Source organism: Gallinula chloropus, assembly GCF_964237585.1.
Source record: "Gallinula chloropus genome assembly, chromosome: 11".
NCBI classification, from domain to species: domain Eukaryota; kingdom Metazoa; phylum Chordata; class Aves; order Gruiformes; family Rallidae; genus Gallinula; species Gallinula chloropus.
This window is the reverse complement of record NC_140096.1, coordinates 6,488,381-6,501,758: the sequence shown is the minus strand read 5'-3', so window position 1 is coordinate 6,501,758 and position 13,378 is coordinate 6,488,381. Positions and strand designations below refer to the sequence as shown.

Genomic DNA, 13,378 nt, shown 5'->3' with positions numbered 1-13,378 from the left:
TTTGTGAGAAGCTCTTGCAGTTGGCCACGGGTTTTTCAGCATGCATTATGAACAATGCCAATCCCACTGCTGGCATACAAATACATACATACATGCACCATAAACAGTCACACAGGCACGGCAAGAGCCAGATGGGTTTTAAAACATTTCAGTGGCAAGCATGCTCAAGTCTGCAGAAAATGTTCTTTAGGTGGTGGCTACCACACATCTGCACTATCAAGACTTGGTGCACAGCAAGCCCTGAATGAACTTTGTGAATGGAATGAAGTGCATGCATCCATATGTACTCTTTGTGCACAGAGATGGAACGGGTTCATATCATCAGTCACCAGTCATTTTAGACAAAATATAATCAAAACACCAGAGACACACTCCTAGTTTTCACTCTTCTTAGACTGACCAAGTAGAATCTACTTCAAAGTCCTTCACAGAGGTTTTGTGCACAATTCCTAGAATTTCTGACAAGGCTCTAAGTCTTCAAAGTCCTCAAGACCTTTAAGTTGTGCAAAAGGCAGGACTGAATACCTCTTCTGATTTCAGAAGAAAACATGATGTACTAAGTTTTGCCCGCTTGACTGACAAGACAGCCAAGCTAGTAGACATGAAGTCTCTAATGTTCCTTGCCTAGCTGCTGAGTGGTACCTTCAGCATCCCATGTACCTGCTTAGTATATTCCAGAAATAATCACGTGAGTTTTACCTGGGGGGCCAACAGGACCTGGAGGTCCTGGAGATCCAGGTGGACCTTGACCACCAATGCCGGGGACGCCTGGTGGGCCTGGGAGTCCTGGTGGTCCACTTGGTCCAGGGTCACCTAAAAGAACACTCCTCTTAGTTAAATGATGAGCCCAGTTCAGCAATACTTGCTTTCAGAGTAGCTGCACAGTGTATTTGAAATCCTGTCCTTGCATGCAAACAGATATGGATCTGACACTGGAAAAAACCAACAGAAAACCCAACAGAACACAGCATGCTTTTAAGGCTGTTTCTGAAAGCCAGAGATTTGCCCTCACTCTTTGTGGAATGCATGTGGTTTACATTTCTATGCTATACAGAGACATGTTATTGCATCACAATCCACATGAAACCCAACAGATGCTTTCCAGCAAGCCAGGCATGCTCTGCAGTTCATTACAAACAATGATTAACAATAGGAATTTGTGATTTGCTAACCCCTTGGGTATTGGAAGCACAGTGCATCTAAATGACAATTATTCTATTAAAAAGTTTTACTCCCATATTAACCTAATTTGTCTTTAAAAGTACAGATGTTCAGATACTGACTCCCAGATTGGTATTTACTCTTCCTTGCTTGTCCATTGAGAACACAAGCTTCCACACACAGGTGTGTCTACTTTGGAAAAAGGACTCTGCAGTAATTACGCTGAAGTCAGCACGGCTGCTATTTAGCTGTCATATGACTCCCAGGGCATCTACATATTTTTAAAGTTCAATAAGAAACAGAAAAAGGGAGAGAGCACTATACCTTTGGGTCCTGGAGTTCCATCAAAACCTGCCCGTCCTGGGAGACCAGGGTTTCCTGGGAAGCCAGGATCACCTTTAGATCCTTGAACTCCTTTTATGCCTGGTGGGCCTGGGGGTCCAGGTGGTCCTGGAACTCCAAATCCACGATCCCCCTGTAACAAAGTAAGTTTTTTTTTTTTTTAAAGGGGGTTTTCTAACTTTAGCCTCTCCTAAAAACATTGAAAGAGAAAAAAAATGCCCAATATCATAGAGTTCAGTTTCTTTTTAATACTAGCACTCATATCTCAAGTACAGAAAGTGACATCCCCACCATCAAAAGCTGATAGAAAGAGGTGAAATCTTTCCCACCAACACAGAAGAACCTCTAATAAAGGGAAGTTTTACATTAAATAAGGAAGCACAGACCTTCTGTCCTGGGAAGCCAGGTGGTCCCGGAGGTCCATCTAAACCAGGGCGACCTGGAGCTCCCGGAGCTCCAGGGGGGCCTGGAGTCCCTGGGAAACCTACACAACATGACATGAGGTTAGGGTAGGAGAGGACACCAGAAAGCATTAGAGCAACTCTTCCAGAAATGCTTAGGGCCCATGAAAAGGAATCTCTGAAAACAAATTCTATGCTAATCTCAAACATACTTGAGATAGGCCTAGTTGGCTGAGAAAACCTTTGCATATACTGTCTTTACTACAGAGGATTTGACTCCTCTCAGAGGAAGGCACTCCCCATGCTGTATGCTCAAACCAAAATTACAAACAGTTCATATCAGAAGCATTAATGTCTTGAGGCAGAATTTGGAGATCGTTTATTAATTCAATTTTGTATCCCTTTTTCACTGAAAAATGTAAGTCAACATGAAGGATCAGAGGAACCTCGGTAGGTTTTCCTCCCCCCGATAAATCTTTACAATAGCTGCAGAAGTATAAATTCAAGACAAAACTTTTTTAAAGGACTCTAGAGACAAATCAACTCACTAGGAGAAAGTGAAGAGACAAAACCTTCTTCCAGCTGGTACAATGCAGTAACATGGCTCTAAACATACCTTTTGGACCTGGTGGACCTGGAAGTCCAATGCCAGGAATACCCGGCTCTCCCTTTGCACCTGGGATACCTGATAAGCCCCGCTGGCCTGGCTGACCAGGATCTCCTGCAAAGGGAAGGAAATCAACATAGTTAACAAGAACGAGTCAGAATAAAAATAGATCTTGGAATAAAAAGCCCTAGAATATCTAGGTGCTGCTTTACCTGGAAGACCTGGATCACCATTTCTTCCTGAAGGACCAGGAGGCCCTGGAACTCCTGGTTCTGTAATAGTCTGGCCAGGGTCACCTTTTGGACCTAAAGCCAAAAAGAAGAAATATGTACCACTCAGTAGGCATTCCTTTTCCATTTTTCTTTGTGCAGAAAATGATGCAAGCCACATCCCAAGCTTACAAAGGACATCAGCAACATTTTAACCAAGAGGGTATCTGCCATGAGATCCATACAGCACATTTCAAGTTAAAAGTATTTTTTGAGAAGACTGTTTTCTTCAAATGTTTTTTTTTTCAGCTTTCTCCTAGGCACAATCACACGAACAGGATTTTCCATAGCTGACACTAGCGCAACTTGGTCCAGGATCCAGTGTTTTTAAGAAAGTAACAGAACCCAACTTGCTCAAAGCAAACACTTGTTTTCAAAAACTGTGTAGTTGCAGTTTCAAGTATAAGCCAGATGATAGCCACATTTCCACTACAGTCAGTTGAGAAGCTTCTCTAGAGGTCAGAGCAGAAGGGCAAGTCATATATCTGCAGTCACACAGCACAAATTCTGCTCGCTTTGTGATTGTGATGACCTTCAGTAAGGGAGCTAATAAAGAAAAGCTTAAATACTGCATTTTGTTCTGAGAACTATCCAAACCAAAAGCACAAAACTATTTTATAGCTTTTGTTCAATAGCACATAGAGACTAACTCACCAGGAACTCCAGGAGGCCCTGGACGTCCTGATACACCTTGGATGCCCTTTTCACCAGGGGAACCTTGTGGACCAAAACCAGGAGGTCCAGGAAGCCCTTTGTCTCCAGGAAGACCTGGTATTCCTGGATCACCTGGAATACCCATTTCTCCCTTGAATGCAACACTGCCCTGGAAAAAAAGAACAGCAAGATGGGGAAGAATAACATGGATCTACAAGCAAAAGCATAGTTTTTCATTGCTTCCATTTTGAACTCTTTGGCAGGTTCCATCCTTATCTGCATTATGTCACAGATACGTAGATCTTCCCAAAGTATCTGTCCAATCAAACAGCATAAAATAGAACTCACTGGTTCCCCCTTAGGGCCAGGTAGACCTGGAAGTCCATCTCGTCCAGGGGTGCCATCTATGCCCGGAAGACCTGGAGGGCCTGGGAAGCCAGGGTCTCCTTTGTCACCTTTCATTCTTGGTGATGTTAGGACATCCCCTGGGTCTCCTTTAGGACCAGGTCTTCCAGGAGCACCTGGGGAACCTGGGAATCCCTGGAGAGAAAGAAAAAAAACAAAGGTATTTTAGTTTTTCTTCCACTCCCTTTCTGAGTTTAGCATAATGTAAGAATGAAGCATTCAAAATAGTTACGGACAAAAAGAGAGAAGTATTAGAGAAGAAGTCTTATCTACTGTGCACAGATCTACCAAACATGCAAGACAAATAAGACACTATTTTCCCAACAAAGCATAACACCACCACTTACTGGTGGCCCTACAAGGCCAGTTAATCCAGGAAGCCCCTTTTCACCTTTTGGTCCAGGAAAACCTGGAGACCCTGAGAATTGCAGAAAAACATAAGAAAAATGTAAAGCTGTAGATGCTGTAAGTATCAAGCATGCTGTTTGCATAAGACAATAGCTAACTTGTTTTAAAATCAGGCAAGGTTTCTGGGTTCTTTTGAGAGCTTGATTGTATTTCAGCAGAACAAAAATCCACAACTTGGGTCAAAAACGTCACACTTAAAGCTCCAGCTCCTCTATCATTTCAGGAACAACAAGTAGCAGTAGTAGTTAGTTTGTCTTTCAGTTAAATCTAGAGGAAGCCATAAACAAGCCTTCAGTATATGCAGAAAGCTTGCAAGTCTTTGATCAGATAATTTTTTTTTTAAAGCCCATATTTTCAAACCAGAGTGATAGTTTTAGATGTATCCAGCCTGTTCCTTCCTAACAATCCCCAAATGTGCAACATAGGACATGTACCAACTAGATACTGGAGCTGGCAACTTTGCAACTGAATTTGTACACAAAACACATATATACTGCTAGCATTATACACAGATACTCAAAATACAAAAGTGATTTGATAGAATGTGTTAAGCAGAATAGTGAAGACTACAGCCTTACCTGGACTACCTGGAGGTCCTGGTGGTCCTCTCTCCCCAGGAGGTCCAGTTATTCCAGTTCCTATGCAATTGAAGCACGTGTCTCCTTGATCACCTAAACAGATTTGCATTGGAAAGGCATACTTAAACATCAGGTTTTAGAAAACATTAAAAGAATTCAGTACATTTGTGCTAAATAGCACTGCTATTGATTTATAACACCAAGTCCAACGTGACAGTTTTTATGCAGTTATATGATTGTTTAAATGTTAGAAGGCTCCCCCAATGAAGGCTAGACTGAATCATCTTGGTTGCTAGGTGTCAGACAATCAACATCGGATATGTTTAGAATTTATCTAATATGGTACAAAAATTAAAACAAACATGCTTTCAGTAATAAGTAAAAAAAACTGAAGACACTTTTAGCAGCAAGTCATCTTCTAATATAGGCACTTGACACTTCAAACTACAGCTTAAAACATAAATATAAAAATTACAAATGTTAATCAAACTTCAAGAGTGCAAAATAAATACCATGAATGTTTCATTCATTGTCAATAGGCTAAACTTAATTTTTTTTAAATCAGAAAAAAAGAATGGCTTTCAGAACTTTAGGAATTTCCTTCATATACAGGCTTCCCCATTGTTTATAAGGATTAATTAACCTACATGAAATGCCTAAATACTACATTGGCAATCTCCATGAGAAAAGAAGGCTTCTGTTTGAAAGGAGGACAAAATACAGTGAGATGCTTCAAGTCATCTATGAAGTCCATGGTTGAGCTAGAAAAAGTCTCACTTACCTGTATCAGCATCCTCATTGCAAGGTTGTCTTTTTGGAAACAAGGATACACATTAAAGATGTCTTTATTTTGCTTACCAAACAAACAAACTCATTGTAGGTTGACCAACTCAAATTATAAAACATGCATTTATAATTTCAACGTCGATTTCCATAAATAAAAACATCAAACTTATTAATGAAGTATAAAATTTTTTCACATAGAGTTGGCAAATGCTGATACAAAGTACTTAGCTTCTATCTACCTAAGAAATACTGGTAAAGTTCCATTTTACTGTAATCACAACCCATACTATGCTCTGGCATTGGTTGCACTCTCAGTTAATTTAAGATTCCTGTGCTTTAGCACTAGAGGAGGAAATATCTTAGGCCCAAACAGCACAGCTTTCTTACTCAGAAGTGAAATATCTGCACTTAACTGGAAAGAGAAACTATCCTTACTTAATGCAAGCTAAAGCTATTTAACAAGTTTTAACAAAGAGCAAAAACAGGATAGCCATGACACTGCACCTTTTTGGCCTCTCTCCCCTGTAAAGCCTTGTTGCCCTGGTATTCCTGGAGGACCTGGCAGCCCCTGCTCACATAATGCTTCACCTAAGGAGAAATGAATGAAGTTTAATGACCAATTTGTGTTAAACTGACATGATTAATACATACACTCAGTACAAAAATATTCTTCCTAATATTTGTGTGAATGTTCTGATGTACCCACACAAAACAGACCAAACCTTTTAGCAATTCAGAGGACTGATAAGGGAAACTCACTAAAAAGAAAACAATCAGTGATATTGCACTTCGACTTACTGTCCATGTACTCATCACTTACCAGGAGGAACAGATGGTGCAGGTGGCCCTGGGGGACCTGGTGGTCCTGGAGGTCCTCGTGGTCCATCAAGTCCTGGTTGTCCAGGAATAGAAATGCCAGGTAAACCTGGATCTCCCTTCTGTCCTCTCTCACCAGGTAAGCCAGGTGGGCCAGGAGGTCCAACAGTCGTGACCCCTAAGATAGAAATAACTTACTTTGAGAGCTCAAGGGTTTAAAACAGTTTTTTTGCAAGAATTAGTAATATACAATGAATAACATGCTACAGATAAGACTGTGTTCTTCCATGCAAGTACTCAATAACATTTCTTTAACAGACTCAAACTACATGCTGCTGGACAGTGTTTGACATGTGTACATTCCGCATTTTGAGAGACTACTGCTTGAAAAAAATTGACCTCTGACTCAAAATTAAGTTTATGGGGTTTTTTTCCCCCCCCACTTCCTTCAAACAGGACCAATGACAGGGAGAACTGATGAAAAAAGAAAACTTACAAGCTGTGATATGAGTATAATGACGTTTTTTCTCTGTGCATAATACATGCACAGACATCACTGCTTACTCCCACTGTAGACTCAGATCATCTCCTTTAGTACTGGCCAATGTAAAGCATAGATTAGGTTTGATGGCCAGATACCAGAGTTCTGGTACATAACACTGTTGAATGCAGTGGATATCATATGCTCTAAGTGATATAAGTTACCCCTAACACTGTTAAGCTAGTATCAGCTTTGATGATTAGCATCCTCTATTCACCACAGCAGTGGGCAGTGAGTTTTCAGATGTCCTCATATCATCCCCATAAGCTAAGGTCCACTCTTAAAGCTCAAAGGTAGCTCTAAGTAGTTCTGCCTTCACTTTCTGCTCAGTCCATCCGTCAAAAGGAGTGTAAAAAGGCTGTGTAGCTAAATACCCATTCAGACATGCTTGCACTCCTACCTGGAGAACCTGGTAAGCCAGGTGGGCCTGGCCTACCAGAGAATCCACGCTCCCCTTTGGCACCGGGAAGTCCTGGCAATCCTTTGTTACCTTTTGGTCCCACTGTTGCATCAACACCTGGTCTTGAAATGACCTGTAAATGTTTTGTGTTCATGTAAAACAACTTGCCAAGAAAAGAGTCACTGGCACGGTAAAAAGATGCAAGGAAGGAAGAGTTACACACACTTTGAACTCACTACCAATGACACATTGCTTTTCCTGCTCCACTGAATTGCCAAGTAAAATTCCAGTAAAGAGCACTCCCACATAGGAACCACTTTTACTGCCAAGCCAACATAGTTAGAACAGGCCTTGTGAAGCTGACTCCATTCCTGCTGGTCTGAAGTTATAGTCTAGCTTTGTGTTTGTAACCTAGAAAATCCTAGGGCACAGAATCAATCTTAAACCATCATTTCTATTAGTGAACATATGAAATCTTTACTGGTTCTATTATTGTTACGTCCAGAGATGGGACTCTCAGTCATCCAAGAAATACGATGAGACAACACCATCAACAAAATGCAAAAAGGAAAGAAAGGATCAGCAACTTACAATTCCAGGAGGACCAGGGGGACCAGTGTCACCTTTTTCACCCTACCAATGAAATTAAGAACATTTTTTATACTGCACATTTAGTACACAAGGAAGTTATTGCAACTATTCCTCAACACTAACAGCACAGGCAATGCAATTATACTCAGTCAGAAATGAACTCAGTGATGTCAGATTTTCAAGTTGCTATAGCAACAACAACAAAAAACTTGTCCTACCTTTTCACCCTCTCTTCCTGGAACACCATTTATTCCAGGCCCACCAGGCAAACCCTTTAAGAAAAGGGAAAGATAATCACACTTAGATCTCTCTTCATATCAGAAGATAAACTTACAAGGAGCCTGCTTAGATTGGAAGTGTACGAGTTACTCACATCCCTACCAGGCTGTCCAGGTTCTCCATCTTTGCCAGGCTTTCCCTTCAAAGACATAAGCACACATTAAATAAAATGCTTCAGTGGTGAAGAATTCTTGTGGAGATGGTTTCTTGAAAAATGGGAAATAAGTAGCACTAAACTTTCTCTACTGTGCAGTCCTTATGCCCCACATGCCAAAGACATCAACTAAGCATAGTCAGAGTTACTTAAACTGAGGTTTTCATTTTGAAAATCAGAGCACAAAAGCATGACAAGTCTCAAAAATGTGCAGATACAGTGGAAAATGATCTGAAGGTGTTAATCTTCTCAATTGTCTCTTTCCCTTTATCTTAAGATCACATAAAACCTTTATTGGAAAACAGATTGTACCTCCCTAAAAAGAGAACATTATATTTAGTTCGGAAGTTAGCATAATGTGAACAGTGAACTTAAACACCAATATTTTTGTGTTTGAATTTAAACTCTCCTTTAAACTAAATGCCTTTTTCTGAAGAACAGTATCAACAAAGTGAAAAAGTGCAATTCTGCTCAACGAAGTGACTTCTGAAACCCATATATTCTTATTGAACAGATTTTTTTTGTTGTTGCTGCAACAACAGTAGTGCAAGCTCCACTTTATTCCAGAGCATTCATTGGGCAAGACAAACAGAACACTATTGTTAGCATTACAGAAGCAGCACATACAGGGGACACCTGCTGGAACGGAACTAGAATACAGACATTTTAATGAGTATATCTGAAATGGGTTTAAGCCCCCAGAATCATATGGAGTCCTAAGGGGCAGCTTGAGTGTATCTTAATCACAAAAGTGCACTTTAAGCATGCAACATGCCCAAATTCTAAGTAATAAAACCAAACAAAAATGTTGGTAAACAAGCTTTTGACAAGAAGCATTTGTTATATCCCCTCGGTATTTTTGTTTCAGATCTTTGCTGATTTTATGTGGATCCCATTTACTTTTGGGGAGAGAAGTAACTTGGAAAATGCAATTCAAACCCACTCAAAATATGATGAGAATTTTGGCTTTTTTAGTCTGTCTCAGTTCTGATGTTCCTTAAAGGCAGAAAATCAAAGCCCTCCTATAAATCTCAGCTACCAAGAAGGATTTTATCTATAGTACCAAATATTTGTTTCCATTTTATTTCCCATGAAAATTGGAAAATCTTTTGCCCACATGTTTCTAAACAGTATACATATAGTTCAGTTAACATGAGCAAGACATGTCTTGATTTTTACAGGGGCCCATTATGTTGATGAATCTGTGGGCTCAGTAGTTGTGAAAATATAGAATGCTTTCAAGTAGTAGCAGATTATCTTTTCTTCACTGGTTACAGCCCATATTATTTTCATCCTATTTCTTAGCACTTCTATGACCTTCCTTCAGCTTTTCTGAGCTGCAAGATCCAGGATAGATATGAGTCTAGACAGGAATAAAGCAATACATGCTATCCTCAGATGCAGCTGTCTTGACTCGTCCCCTCCCCAGCCAGCACAAACTGAAACAGTCTCTTGGAAGTGACAAAGGGACTTCTGGTCTTAACGCAGTGTTCTGAGAGTTGGTTTTGTGACTCACCCCACAAGTAAACCCACTGATAACGGCATATATTTAGGGTGGTCTATGTGAACACAATCTCATACTCCTTGCCAACTCAGCACATGGCAAACTGAATGAAGACCCCCCTCTAAGAGGAAGCACAAAACTGCTGCTTCAGCCAAGTAGTCCATCAACTTTGAAGATTTTCATATGTAACCAGACAACATTTGAATTAGTTTCTCCTGTCCCCAAAACAGAGATGTACATGTAAATAATTATCAGAAAATACTGCGAGCCCCATAGCAAGAAGCACTTTCATAAGCCAGATGTGTCACCTAGTCATCTGCCAGGTTATGGAAAACAAAAAGAAGTCTCTTACCCAGAGGCTGATGGCCCCATCTGAATTCAAAGTTTGCTTAATTCTCAAACATAACACTTGTTGGAAAGATAAATGTTCAGTTAAGCAGACTACTTACTCTTTTGCCTGGTTCTCCTTGCTCACCTTTTTCACCTTTTACGCCACCGGGAAGACCCTGAACACACAAACATCATCTTAAACTGAGCCCACAAGCCAGAGTAGAATGAATTTACAGTTCTGATACAAAGAAGAGCTAGAAGAGGACTACTCACAGGAGGGCCTTGTGGCCCAGGAAGTCCTGGTGGGCCTGGATCACCTGGAATACCCTGTCAAGTATGGGCAAAGAGAAAGAGCATTAAAGCCCCCATCACTCCCTAGTAGCTCAGTTGATTCTTTTTTTAGTAGAATCTTTTTTTTCCTGACATTTAGATTTCCAAGTACTATGAACAGAGATCCCTGATGACAGTAAGTTTACTCTGACCCTAATAAAGTCAGATGAATTTTTGGTTTAACTACAGCGTGGTCAAAATGTCACCTTGTGTTTTCTTAAAACTGTAATTCTGTTCTACCTTCTGCCATACTGCTTTGGTAGGCACCAGTATTTTGTTGTGGCAGGGGTGTAGGACAAGTCTGTTCATCTCGATCAAAACCATTTTTCACCTTTCCTTTCAGAAGAACATTAGATACCAATAAGGCATTCCCTAGAGCTATCCACTGATGTACATTTGCAATTCTAGGAAGGTCTCAGTCTCTGCTTTTGTCTCTGTCTTGGTATTTGTGGGTGGGGAAGGATCCATTCAAATCAAACCAACAGTTTGAGCATACTTTCTGAATATGGCTTGATATTTACTTTTGAGAGGCCAGTAACAGGGAAAGTATTTTATTCAAACCACAAAGAAGAAAGATCTTAGAGCATCACTAATGACCCAAAAATGGAGAAAAAGAAAAAAGTTAGTTTTTTTAAACACTTCTTCACAGTGGATGACATAGCTTGTTAATTAATGGGAATTTGAATCCCCAGACAGCTTTGAAAATCTCATTCTGGGTGTTCCAAGAGATGAGAATATTTTAAGTGCTTTTACTGTTACTATGAACTTCCTTTAAGATAGATCCTTAAAAATAAGTTATTTTACTAAAGGAAGTAACTGAGCTAACTTGACTGGCATGCCTTCTATTGAAAGAAAAGTACCCAGGCCAGAAATAGTCAGTGCTTTGAGAAAAAGAACAGAATTTCTCCAGTACAGAGGATATGAGTATATAGCAGCCAAACCAACAGACACTACAGCTTGATCACATCTTCATTGTATTGCATATAGCTTCCCACTCACCTGATCTCCTTTCTGAAATTCAATGTCATTTGGTCTCTTCTGTTCTCCAATTTGTCCTGGTGGCCCTGGAGGTCCCTGAAGGCCTTGTTCACCCTAACGTACATAGAGATGGCAGCTTGTTACAGACAATGTAAGCCAGTGGTGTGCATAGGTATTTTGAAAACAATAAGCAAAAATATCACCACAACAACCTACTCACTTTTTCACCTTTGGGTCCTTGGAAATTCAATCCCATGTTGCCCTGTAAAAAGCATAACTCATTAGCACTTAGAACAAGTGAACAGAAAGAAAAACAAAAGAACACACGATCACCACCAACATGGGGAAGAAAATACCTTAGGTCCCGGCGGCCCTGGTGGACCAGGAGGCCCCTATTAAAACAAGAAACAAACAAAAGTCATTTCCAAGCACTTCACGTGGCCCCTCATGTGGGCAAAACTACACAAAACAGACCAAAAAACAGCCAATGTTGCTACCAATGACTACTGTGCATTATACCCATGTTGACAAGGCACCTTGCCTTCCTTGTGCTTTTCATTTTCCCAAATATGTGAAGAACTACTACTTCCTTTAAGTGAGACAGCCAAATAGAATTACACATTCAAGTATTAAGGAAAGAATCATCCTGGTCTAAAGCTAAAATCTTGTCCCTCAGGTTTCACACAAAGATTCAGTCTGATTTAAAGCAAAAAGAAGTCTGGAAACAGGTGGAGTTTCAAGTGTATCACATTTAAATGTGCACAGTAGCAGCTCCAGGGTGAACTAACACGATTGCTGTTGCCTTCATACAAATTCTTGACTATCAAGATCTCTGTACTTCACTGACCTGCTCTGAGAACATGAAACAAAGACATAACTGCCCCATTTCACACTTCCTGGGTAACACATCAAAGAAACTTACTGTCAAACCTGGGGGACCTGGAGGGCCAATCGGACCTGGCACTCCCATCGAGCCGGGTGGGCCCTGTTGAGAAAGGGGGGGCAGCTATGAAAAAGGAATCTTTTTATAGAAAGCAACAAATAAAAAACCCCAAAAACCAACAGTGAGACATTCAATGCCAAAGAACCTCAACAGCTAGTATCCTGTATGTGCCAAATCAAAGTAGCTGACCACTGACCTACTAATCTGTCCTTGTGGAAAGGCCTAAAGGAGCGTACATCACATTAGGAGTGCTCTGCTCTCAACATCAATACATCTCTTTGGCTTGGATAAGGGAATGCTTTTTTGTTTGTTTTGAACTACTTTTGCTCCTTCTTTCTCTTCATGCACTGAGAGAGAACAACAAAACACTTTGTACTTGTGATTCTTCCCAGCCAGAAATAGACAATAGCAAAGCACAGATCAGAGGAACAGAAATGCTAACAGGCTCAGTCTGGTCAGAATAGCCTGGGGCTTGCCTCTCTGTACCAGGAAATGGCAGTCTCTGGCTTCTGCCCAGACCAGGCCGATAGACTCATTTTCTGCTCCCCTTGTTCTTCCACTAAAGCAATGAATGGCTCAGTGGGGAAGCACAGGGCCTGGAGTCACTAGCTGTTTTCATAGAATGCTGAGAGAACAGAAACACTGTTCAGGAGGTACAACATGAGGAGAACAGTTGAGACATTACCCTCTCTTCCCACCATCCAAAAGAGCAACTACAGCCCAAAGGCAGATGTTACTTGCTTTACCTCGGGATGAAGAAGGAAACTCCAGAACTGACAGAAAGAATGTCTAGGAAGGGGGAACCATCAAGGGGAACACAAGCAAGTCAGTAACTGTATTGTCCGCTGGATGCCACTTTCCTGACCAGGGTACTTTTCTGGCCTATGTGGGTCATCCTACT

General features: G+C 40.8%; 1 protein-coding gene across 1 annotated transcript in view; it reads right to left on the bottom strand.

Annotated features, from left to right (window-relative positions):
• COL4A5 (collagen type IV alpha 5 chain) overlaps positions 1 to 13,378 on the bottom strand; it is a gene marked incomplete at both ends in the record, with an annotated part of 73,188 nt that overhangs the window by 24,688 nt on the left and 35,122 nt on the right. The window contains 21 exons of the mRNA XM_084269323.1: positions 700 to 813; positions 1,486 to 1,636; positions 1,890 to 1,987; positions 2,521 to 2,625; positions 2,724 to 2,816; positions 3,435 to 3,603; positions 3,783 to 3,974; positions 4,187 to 4,257; positions 4,826 to 4,918; positions 6,116 to 6,199; positions 6,432 to 6,605; positions 7,369 to 7,501; positions 7,960 to 8,001; positions 8,178 to 8,231; positions 8,333 to 8,377; positions 10,346 to 10,402; positions 10,500 to 10,553; positions 11,556 to 11,648; positions 11,755 to 11,796; positions 11,891 to 11,926; positions 12,457 to 12,519. Of these exons, the coding sequence (XP_084125449.1) occupies positions 700 to 813; positions 1,486 to 1,636; positions 1,890 to 1,987; positions 2,521 to 2,625; positions 2,724 to 2,816; positions 3,435 to 3,603; positions 3,783 to 3,974; positions 4,187 to 4,257; positions 4,826 to 4,918; positions 6,116 to 6,199; positions 6,432 to 6,605; positions 7,369 to 7,501; positions 7,960 to 8,001; positions 8,178 to 8,231; positions 8,333 to 8,377; positions 10,346 to 10,402; positions 10,500 to 10,553; positions 11,556 to 11,648; positions 11,755 to 11,796; positions 11,891 to 11,926; positions 12,457 to 12,519 (1,963 nt within the window). The remainder of the gene's footprint in view (positions 1 to 699; positions 814 to 1,485; positions 1,637 to 1,889; positions 1,988 to 2,520; positions 2,626 to 2,723; positions 2,817 to 3,434; positions 3,604 to 3,782; positions 3,975 to 4,186; positions 4,258 to 4,825; positions 4,919 to 6,115; positions 6,200 to 6,431; positions 6,606 to 7,368; positions 7,502 to 7,959; positions 8,002 to 8,177; positions 8,232 to 8,332; positions 8,378 to 10,345; positions 10,403 to 10,499; positions 10,554 to 11,555; positions 11,649 to 11,754; positions 11,797 to 11,890; positions 11,927 to 12,456; positions 12,520 to 13,378) is intronic.